Raw genomic sequence first — 11,357 nt, forward strand, 5'->3', positions numbered from 1 at the left:
GATGGGGAGGAACATTGCAGTTTACATACTGCCCGACATACCATCGGCATAAAACCACCTTTTTTCAGGTGGTGTGCAGCTCCGGTGGTATGTTGGCGGTATGCGACTAATTTTGGACTTTCGGGTGGTCTGTAGGGTGCTCCGTGTGGGCAGATGGTATGCATACCGCCCCACGATAGGTCGCTCATCAATTTCCCGCCGGGCGGTATGTGGGCGGTATGTTGTTTTTTCGATCAATTTCGCGATTTTGGGCGGTATGTAAGCGGTCCGTGGGCAGTATGTCCACCAATTTTGGGCTTTTATTTTTAAAGCATCTGAATACACTAAAACTAAAATGAAGTGTGATACAAACCACATAATATCAGAAAACAAATTAAGTTTCATACTATTTAATTTTGTTTACAGTATATTACATGAAAAATGTTGGGGCTCAATTTCCTGTATTCCACCACTTGTTTTTACTCAAGACTATGTTTCACTGAAGTTTGCAAAGAGAGGGAATTTGGCCCTATGTTCTTCAAAAATATATATTGACATAATTTAATATTAATTTAAAAAACTTCCAAACTTCCAAAACTTCCAAACACTTTTCGACAGGAATTACAGCATAAATATTACAAATATAAATAATTTAAAACTAATTACTTTGAAAAAAAAAATGTCACATCGCAAAACAATAAATAACAAGTGTAGTAGAAATGACAAATGCAAAACAATAGAATTATATTAAATTATTTCAAACAATGCATCAGTTTACAAGAACTACAATAACTCTTTAATACAATATTATTTAGAGCCATAAAAGTAGGCAAGGCTGAAAGTCACTTATTAGTTAATGAAGGTCTAATAAATAAACATTTTTGATAAGTTGTGTTGTATCATTTAATGGTGAGGGGCTAACAACTTGATAAGGCGTGCAGCTAACATCCCACCCATTGATTGATACGATAAATTTGAAGCACTCGTTGCTCGCTGATGTTGAACATGAACTGAGTTGGTCCACGGAAGAAGTAAATATATCCTGAAAAACAGAATAGAAAAAGTAACCCTCAACTCAGGCTCTCAGTTCTACCATTATGTTCAAACAAAGCACTCGGAATTAAATGAATAGCTCCACCATAGAGCTGAGTCAATGTTCACCCAAACTGATAAAGTGAAGATCTTTCATCTTTCTGAAAGCCCTAAAATTAAAAGATCAAATACACGTAGTCTTTGCTGGGTGAATGGCCCTATCTTTGGCATCCAATGTAAGACCAAGCCTGTCCCTACTTGACAATGCACACACACACGCACATAAACAAACTTCCAGTAGGGGACACTAAAGAGCAACTAGCAACAGGAACAATGATTGATTTTACTGTCCCTAAACCAGAGGCAATGAACTAATCGTATTGACCCCATTATTGCCCTACCATATCTCAGATCGTATCTCTGTAGAGACCAAGGATCAAACCTGGGACCTTCATGATCTGCATGGCTCACCTACTCATTAGATTAACTCACTGAACATTGAGAGAATTTAACCAAAGAATTTGCTCTTTTCCATTGAAAATGTAGATAAATTCTACTTTTGTAATGGAAAGAGTACATCAATACTTTGAATATCTCAATATTTCACAGAATATTTGTTTTTAAATTTACCGTTATGTTCAAATGCTGCATCCAGTCTACCGGGGACCCCTGGCCAATCCTCCTGTATCTGGCGTGGGTAACCTTCATCCATGGTTTGTTTAATTTCATCATAACTGAAAGGAGAAGCACTTTATGTAAACTGTGATCTATTAGTGGCTTAAAATATTTACATGAATATTTATATAAGGAATGGACCATTACCTCCAGTACTGGTTTCCTGCAAAGAATACAGTCTTTGAAGTCTTCCCAATATGAACAGTTGCATCTATTTTCCTGATGGATCTTGGAATACCAAATCGGTGGATGTACTTTGGATATCCTGGCAGGACATCATAGCCATTGATGGCCCAGTATTTGTTTCCTATAGGATTACAGGACTTTTGTTAGTATCTGCATATAAGTAAAGGTGGAGTTTTTTCTTTTCCTCTCAACGTCTCCTCATGAGGGCACTATTTCTCAGCTAGGATGCTAGACAGCCAACCAATTCCCAAGCCTCTGCTGATACTTTGTGATTTCTTTTTGCAAGAGTTGCACTTCTGGAGAAGTATCTTGCTGTCTCTTGGTGCCTCTCCCTGAAATAGGGGATTCCATTCTACCTAGCACATCACTACAGGCACAATCATAAAGGGCATTATAGTTTGAAAAGCATTTTTTTTAAACATTTCAATCTCTAAAGTTATGCACTAAGAATGCAATGTGAATTTGACCCATGTTTCTGAAAACTCTCCCATTTCACTGTGGCATTGCTGTTTCCATCATATTATCCTAACGTCCTACTCCTGTGTTCTTTAGCAAAGAAAAGTAACAGTACTTAACCTTTAATAACAACAAGAAAATCCCTCTCCAGATTTTCATACGCAGCATCGATCCTTGCAGGAATATTTGGCCAGAATGAATTAATTAAAGTCAGCTGAGCCTCAGGCAGTTGTGGGTGTCTCCTCCAAAAAAACCTAATGAACAGCAGGGATTTGGTGGAATATATCAGAAGTAAACCTCAGCTGAATTAAAACTTCAGCATTTACCACTATCTTCATATTATATATAGCTATTTCTGTAACACAACATCAGTAAACTGTTTGTCAAAATAAAGTTATTTTTCTAGGTACATCACATGACTTAAAATATTCCCTTGCCAAAAAGTAGGTAGCTGACTCATTCCAGGCCTGGGTGAATACTGCTCACATTACAACAGTGACTACATCTCAAAAGGACTTCATTGGCTGTAAAGCACTTTGAGACGTCCTGAGGCATGAAAGGTGCTATATGAATGCAAGTTCTTGCTAAGTTCCTTTACTCTGTAACTAGCCACTGGGACCTGTGCCAGAGTAGCCAGGCTGGACTATTTTTTATTGTCTCATCCGGTGAAGCACTTTGTCTTGAATCACTTCTATAGACCTTGATGAGAGCAGGAATCCGCCCTGTGGAGAACTGTAGACAGAAACCCACACCTACCACTCAATGGTAAAAAGACAAGGTTTACCAAAAATGTGCTCAAATATTTTTTGTAAAACATTTCCACTGTGAAATATATCAATATTATTATCAGTAAAAATTGTTCTGGGATATTCAATATAGTTCATACCTGTCTTTGAAAAATATCATCTCTCCACGAAGCCCAGCAACTGCATCAAAGGACAAGTTAGGATCACATTTATCTGGTGTTCTTGGTGGAGGTGGTCTGGGGTTTGGATGGATATTATTTGATGCACCTTGTGTAAAGTAAAAATATTTCAAAATATTGTAGAAAATACTGTTCAAGGCATTACCAGTACTCCCCGACTAAAGTAGATTAACACTAAAGTCCAATTCTAGTTAAAGTGCATTAACTGTGAAAGATTTACTGCACTTCAAGGATTGGTCAAGTTCACAGATAATACCAAATTAGAGGGGAATTTATCCTGGAGGGAGCAGCCAGGGTGCTAAGGAGATAGGAAGAAATAAAGGCAGTGAATTTCTAAGGGGTGCTCCCGCTTGTCTGAGTAACTTCAGCGAGAGAGCAACGGAAATCCCGGAAAATAGCGTGAACAAAATTTATGCCATTTTTCCAGGGTTTCCACAGCTCTTCCACCGATGTTACGGCAGATGATCGGGATAAACCCCGTGGAAATTCAACCCAGTAATCTTTCAATGGATGAAACAGAGCCAGAGAAATTTAACATAGATACATGTAAAGTAATGTACATTGGAAGAAAAAGTGAGCAACATACGTACTTTATGACTGTTATACAACTAGCTAATGGTAAGTTTGAAAGGTCTGCGGCTGTCGGTAGATTTGGTGCTTAATATGTTAGGTCAATGTGGAGCAGCAACCAACAAAGTGTATAAAATTCTGAATGATAGTGTTGAATCAGTAAAGTATAATGTACAGTACTCTGGTTTACTGTATCCAAATCTGGTTACCGAGACTAAAGAAAAACACTACAGCCCTGGAGGCAGTACACACAGCTATGCACTGACCACTCAGGGATTGAGCTATGAGGGTAGACTGGAGAAACTTTGAAAGAAAATGATTGAGAAGGGACCTCAACAACAACAACAACAACTTTTATTTATATAGTATCTTTACCGTAGTAAAACGTCTCAAGGCACTTCAAAGGAGTGTTATAAGACATAAAATTGACACCAAGCCACATAAGAAATTAGGGCAGATGACTAAAAGCTTGGTCAAAGAGGTAGGTTTTAAAGAGCGTCTTAAAGGAGGAGAGAGAGGTAGAGAGGCGGAGAGGTTTAGGGTGGGAATTCCAGAACAGATAGAACAGCACAGAAAAGGCTAATCTGGATCAATACTTCAATGTAAGCCATAACAGCATTCTTCATGAAAGCTGAGTCTTTGATATATTTTCTTTTTATTACTGAAATGTACTTCATTTGTGCCCTTTCCATCTCCTGGACAGCGAATTTAGGTCTGATGTCAGGAACTATTTCTTTATACAAAAAGCACTCAACACTTGAATAGATTTCTGGGTTAGATAGTTGGTGCTACAATATGGAAAACTGTAGATTTTTTTACTGAATTGATGAGCTAAGCTGATGGGTCAAGCGCTCCTCCCTATTTACCTTGTGACAACTGTTTTAAATATATGTGAATATAGCTTTCATCGATCTGCATTCAGAAAGGAAATATTTATTTTGTTATAGTTTACTATAAAATTAAATAGCCATTTTAAAAATAATTAGGCTAGATCACGTTAATTTAGGCCCTGATTATGGGATGCTAACATATGAACACTTAACATGATCGTCTCAGTTCTGCTCTCTGCTATTTTTGCAGACCCGTTAACCCATTTGTTTAAAATATTTACTTCTTCAATAAAGCAACAGAGAGAAAAATTACATATGAACATGTTATGTAATTATATACTAGTGTCCCACAGTGTAATTTCAGGGCTTTAATCAATACATGAGATCAGGGCACAAGCACTGAAAGCTTGCAGTGAGTATTTCAGGCCCATATGTAATCAAAAGGTCCAATAGAAGTGAGTTAAGCACAACACCAGCAAACTTTGAAATCTTAATTTACAGCGACCCATTTATTCTAGATAAATGACTGGTTATAAAGGTAATTCATTTTTTTATAATTCAATCACAACACATGATGTTATTACATTGACAGTACAATAACTCTTCAACTATCTATATAGTCACTAATTGTAAGGCAGGAATATTTCTGTGTATATTTGAGACTTAAACCTACCATATAGAGCCTGGATTCCATTCACATCGTCCAGAGGAAGACGGAACTTGTTCATACTTGTGTATGTATAGGTGGGGTACATCAAAGCCCCAGGATCACGAGAGTGAGCGAGTCCCAGTGCATGGCCAAATTCATGGGCAGCCACAAGGAACAGGTTATATCCTAAATAAAACAGTCACCAAACAGCAGATTTAAAATCTGTTACAACTCATGTCATTCTAATGCATATTTAAAATGTTCCTAAACCAACATCTAAAAAGCTATTTATTGCAAAGAATATGACAGGAGTCTAAACTTAAATCCTCAATTTCATGTAAATACTCTGTCCTTTTTCTCAGATAGTCAAATATATGAATGAACCTTTTAAATATACTCCCAAAGTTTAATATTATCAAATGTAGCTGGCCAAATATTCAGAACTAGATATAAGTCATAATGAACAGATTTACCACATTTATAATCCAATTACAGTTCTAAGTGGCAAAAAACTAACTTGTAATTCTTAAGGATGCATTTATATGGCCATCAGAAAATGGGATCTTATATTAAGATATTATAGAAAAAAATACCCTTAAAATTAACATTACTAGCTAATAACATACGTAAATTGGTTTCTAACTAGAAAAATCCTATTAGCTTGTTCACATTTTCTTCACTGATAATTTTAATAATATTATTCAATCTTGGTACCATTTGATCCCATTGTCCAGGTTTCATCCTCATCAAAGTGAGTGTCCCCTCCAATGCCTGCTGCAGGAGGAAAAGCATGGGCCAGTAATCCATTAGCTCCGTCAAATGGATAATTGTCACCGTGTTCTGGAAACAGTGGAATGAAAAAAAAAGAATCGTCAAAGTGAATTCAGAAGCTGTGAAGGTCTGACTAGGTGCAAAATATTAAATTTTAAGGTAAATAAACACAGTAATAATTTTTCCATTTTTACCTATTTTCTCTCCTCACAAAGGGCACTATGGTAGATTTTAACTTTCGGACAGCCAACTGGCAGAATGAATCGCCTGGGCAGCCAATCCTGTCGATGGAATGCCCGGTCCACCGATCCATTTTGAGGGAGTCGGGCCTCTTTATCATGCTACCAGTGAGCTGTGGGCATCATAATGGCACCCCACTGCAGTTCACCAGCTACAGGCTAGTGCAATATTGGGTGACCTGGAGGTCTATTCAGGAGGGGCAAATACAGAGCAGGGGGAGCCTATAGCAGTAGCAGTCCACATTATTCTTGTAGAGTCCACAAGAACATTCTTGCTCCTCCCCACAGAAATAATTTTAAATTTACCTTTTTGTTCCACTTCTGTTGAACATCCTGGTTAAAAATGGGTGGAGCCTGCTTGCCCAGTTATACATCAAAACTGCAATGGATCCCAATCGGACCTCAATTTGCACATTAAAAGGGCCTACCAGCTGAAACAGGTGGGCGCTGTGGCCATCCAGTGGAAGGCCCCTTTGAGAATGGTGGCAGCCATAGCACTGGTGTAAATGAACCAGTAAACCATTTTCAGGCCACTACTGCCCCAGTTACACCAGGCGACCCAATTTAAAAATCTATCCCACTGACTCTTGCTGTGTTGCAAAGGCATCAATAGTCCTCTAGTACCCCAGAGCTGTGCCGCACATGTAGCTAAACGGTTACTGATATCCTCACCGCTATTTAACAGATGTTGTTGAGCTGAAATGAGAACCCCTAGATGGTATTTCTCCGATTTTTCACCTTCTCAGCCCAGGTGCAATGAGGCCAATCGCAATATTATAACTGACATCTGCTTTCTTAGCACTGACCACGAATTAAACCTGGAATCCTACTAGTCCTAATAGTTTAGGTGGAATATCCACTAAGGCATCTGGGAAATCTAATTTCTTCCTTCCAAAATGCTGAACAAATGGGAAATCTCAACTCAGTAAGGAATGATGAGATGCATTCTCAGAATGGTGTTATGTGATCTATTCTGTTACTTCCATTCTAACAAATTGTGAATGGTCTACAATATCAAACATTCATTAAACCATGATCTTATATAGGTATTTCTCTTGAATTCTATTTATACTGTTTATTTGCTTGTTCTCGTGTTGTAATATCATTCACAAAATAATTATTATAAGGAATCTTGATTGCTAAATTTATTCTGAAATCAGCAATAATGTAAATGAACCGGTTGGTACCTCGAGCCCCAAATGAGATCATTATATCAGCTTCTCCACCATTGATTCTTGTGAACTTCAAAGGTGTGATGTCACTCCAAATCTTCAAAGCTCTCCGTATCGCTGTGTTCACATGAGTAGATGACATATCCGGAGTATAGTTTACAATTCTTTATTGAAGAAAAAAAACATGAGATTTTGTGCTATATTCAATAGACCAAATCTTAGTTAGACTTTTTCCTGCACCTTTTAGCTCAAAAATGTTTTGCTCTGTAACTTGCTGGGAGTGCGAGCTGATAACGGTGTGGTGGGGGCAACAGGGCAACTGGGACCTCAGTGAACATCGGATCAACTGTCCATCTCCTTAACCAATGAGATTTATGGATTGAGAAACAGAGGAATAACAGAAAAGGAGGGTGAATGAGAGTCAAATCAACTACAGAAAGAGAAACAAAGGTGGGAAAGAAAGATTGGATTAAGAGAGAAAAAAAAGACAGAAAGGAAAAGTAAGAACTTTTTTTTAACATTTTAACATTTTAAATTTTAAAATCTCTAAAAAGAATGTACTACTTGCATGAATGCGACTGAACAGTTCAAATTGTTGTCATTTTGGGACAAAAAGGTTGATATAGAAATAACAATCGTCACATCATTAATAGGGTACTTCCATTCTTAATTACCAGCCATAACTTTCTGCAGTGAGTTTAATGGTCAGTTAATTTGCAAAGCCAGCAAGTTCTTAAAAATAATGGGGAGGCTAAGGGTGAGATATCGTTTGTGTGAAGCAAACAGCGGAGCGGCGGGAATAGACCAGCAAGTTCTGGAGATTTGCAACTCACAGAGTATCTCTTGGTCCCCTGAACTTGCTGGCCGATTTACACATTAATAACAGCGTGCATCGTTAATACACCATTATTTTTCCAGCAAAATTTGGCTCAATCAACCACTGAAATGATGGTATGAAGTACTGTGAAAAATATTACCTGTATGTAATTTCATTGTTTTTCCATTTAAGATTTCTCGGAAAGTGATTATATTCAGCAATGTCAGGGACTCCACATCGAGGTTTTTCCATTACTTCCAGAGTTGCAGAATCCAGATTACCAGTTACCCTGAGACCAAAGAATTCTTGCATTTTCCTAATCTTATTTGATTGGGAGTTCTTTGATACATAATTTCTGATCTTTTTCGCAAATCCTGATGAACTGTCTTCAAGCTTATAATATCGGTTCAGATATATCTTCAAGAGAAAAAGTGATAGCGTTATTAATGTTGATTTACCTGTTCAGAACAAAAAGATTAATCTGATTAAATGCATTTGACAACTTTTTGTTCGTTGTATTCCACACAGTACCTCTGCAAAGTGCCAGTCCTCCTCATTTTTCTCTGTTTCTGAAAGTAGTGGAATAGCAGAAGAAATTGTTAGATGAACTAAAATAAACAAAACTGAAAACCAAAGGCACATCATCTTTCTGTTCTCGACTGAAGATTACGAGAGAAACGTCTGCCTCGTATTTTCTCCTTGTGGCTTTTATAGCATTGCATGTCCTGTGTTCCGTTAATTATAGGATGATTCAGATGTGAGTAACAGCGAAAACCACAGCTGTATCATGAGTTGTTAAGAAAAGCCAGGATGTCCATTCAAGGACATGCTTCCCTTCCCTCATCCAGTATATTAATTCTTTCCGATTTGCTTAAATGTATATCTACCAAGAAGCAATTTTAAACTATGTTCAAATTATCCAATGTCAGTAAAATTTACCGTCATTATAAATGTTCATCTTATTACAACAAACCAAGATTAATGTTGAGTTTAGGAAACTGAATTAATGTATAACTATTAGAAACAGAAATCCTTCCCTATTTTAGTTTAATTTATTTATTGATACGAACCATGGCTATGTTTATTATACGCGGGGGCATCACAATGCCGTTCTCCTCAAGCAAAGTTCCATAGGTGCTGCTTGCTACTTTTGCCATGTAGGCATTCTTTGTTTGTGAGCTTAAACAGTGAGAGTTATAGGCTGCTACATTGGGTGAGGTGGGGGGCTTAACAGGCAAACCTCTCCTCACCCAACATCCACATACACTCATCAAGCGCCAGTAGGTAATGGTAAGGAGCATTTAAAATGGCTAATTTTCAATCTCCCAAGTCTTCAACTGATAACTTGTACAGTCCATATCACCACCCTGGTTTAGATCAGTTAACAACAACTTGCATTTATATAGTTCCTTTAAGGTAAGAAAAGATCCCAAAACACTTTACAGAGGAGTAATCAAAAAATGATTGAGATGATGGGCTTTGGAGGAGTCCACTGTATCTACAATATATTTCAGGGAGCTTGCCACAACATGAAGAACAACCTAGAGACTGTGAGATTTCAGTGGCATTAAGACACCAGGGACACCAAGGGACCACTGGTAGCTTCCAGCTAAGAGTGTTGCCTTGGCTGCTTTGAATACGACACGTTAACAGGGATTGGGACTAATCATTCTGTATTGACATTGACAGTTTGCTCCTCTCAGCTTGTGCCTATCAATGGTGGCTGCAAGGAGTGAGTGCATAGAAACATAGAAACATAGAAAATAGATGCAGGAGTAGGCCATTCGGCCCTTCGAGCCTGCACCACCATTCAATAAGATCATAGCTGATCATTCCTTCAGTACCCCGTTCCTGCTTTCTCTCCATACCCCTTGATCCCTTTAGCCGCGAGGGCCATATCTAACTCCCTCTTGAATATATCTAATGAACTGGCATCAACAACTCTCTGCGGCAGGGAATTCCACAGGTTAACAACTCTCTGAGTGAAGAAGTTTCTCCTCATCTCAGTCCTAAATGGCTTGCCCCTTATCCTAAGACTATGTCCCCTGGTTCTGGACTTCCCCAACATTGGGAGCATTCTTCCTGCATCTAATTTGTCCAGTCCAGTCAGAATTTTATATGTTTCCATGAAATACCCTCTCATCCTTCTAAACTCCAGTGAATACAGGCCCAGCCGATCCAGTCTCTCCTCATATGACAGTCCTGCCATCCCAGGAATCAGTATGGTGAACCTCCGCTGCATGCCCTCAATAGCAAGAATGTCTTTCCTCAGATTAGGAGACCAAAACTGAACACAATATTCCAGGTGGGGCCTCACCAAGGCCCTGTACAACTGCAGTAAGACTTCCCTGCTCCTATACTCAAATCTCCTTGCTATGAAGGCCAACATACCATTTGCCTTCTTCACCGCCTGCTGTGCCTGTATGCTAACCTTCAATGACTGATGAATCATGACACCCAGGACTCGCTGCACCTCCCCTTTTCCCAATCTGCCGCTATTCAGATAATATTCTGCCTTTGTGTTTTTGCCCCCAAAGTAGATAGCCTCACATTTATGCACATTATACTGCATCTGCCATGTATTTGCCCACTCGCCTAACCTGTCCAAATCATCCTGCAGCCTCTTAGCGTCCTCCTCACAGCTCACACCACCACCCAGTTTAGTGTCATCTGCAAACTTGGAGCTATTACACTCAATAACATCATCCAAATCATTAATATATATTGTAAAGAGCTGGGGTCCCAGCACTGAGCCCTTCGGCACTCCACTAGTCACTGCTGGCCATTCTGAAAAGAACCCGTTAATCCCGACTCTCTGCTTCCTGTCTGCCAACCAGTTCTCTATCCACGTCAGTACATTACCTCCAATACCATGTGCTTTGATTTTGCACACCAATCTCTTGTGTGGGACCTTGTCAAAAGCCTTTTGGAAAGTCTAAATACACCACATCCACTGGTTCTCCCCTGTCCACTCTACTAGTCACATCCTCAAAAAATTCCAGAAGATTTGCCAAACATGATTTCCCCTTCATAAATCTTTGCTGACTTGGACCGAT

General features: G+C 38.7%; 1 protein-coding gene across 1 annotated transcript; it reads right to left on the reverse strand.

Annotated features, from left to right (window-relative positions):
• Positions 1 to 884: 884 nt before the first annotated feature.
• LOC139274767 (collagenase 3-like) lies at positions 885 to 8,970 on the reverse strand. The gene is made up of 10 exons (XM_070891453.1): positions 8,833 to 8,970; positions 8,462 to 8,718; positions 7,500 to 7,648; positions 6,017 to 6,142; positions 5,327 to 5,488; positions 3,215 to 3,341; positions 2,449 to 2,582; positions 1,834 to 1,993; positions 1,642 to 1,745; positions 885 to 1,021 (listed from the first exon to the last, which is right to left on the reverse strand). Exons 1-10 carry the CDS (start codon positions 8,944 to 8,946, stop codon positions 921 to 923), a joined length of 1,434 nt encoding a protein of 477 aa, XP_070747554.1. The 5' UTR covers positions 8,947 to 8,970; the 3' UTR covers positions 885 to 920.
• Between the last annotated feature and the right edge of the window lie 2,387 nt (positions 8,971 to 11,357).

Source organism: Pristiophorus japonicus, chromosome 10 (genome assembly GCF_044704955.1).
Source record: "Pristiophorus japonicus isolate sPriJap1 chromosome 10, sPriJap1.hap1, whole genome shotgun sequence".
NCBI lineage: Eukaryota > Metazoa > Chordata > Chondrichthyes > Pristiophoridae > Pristiophorus > Pristiophorus japonicus.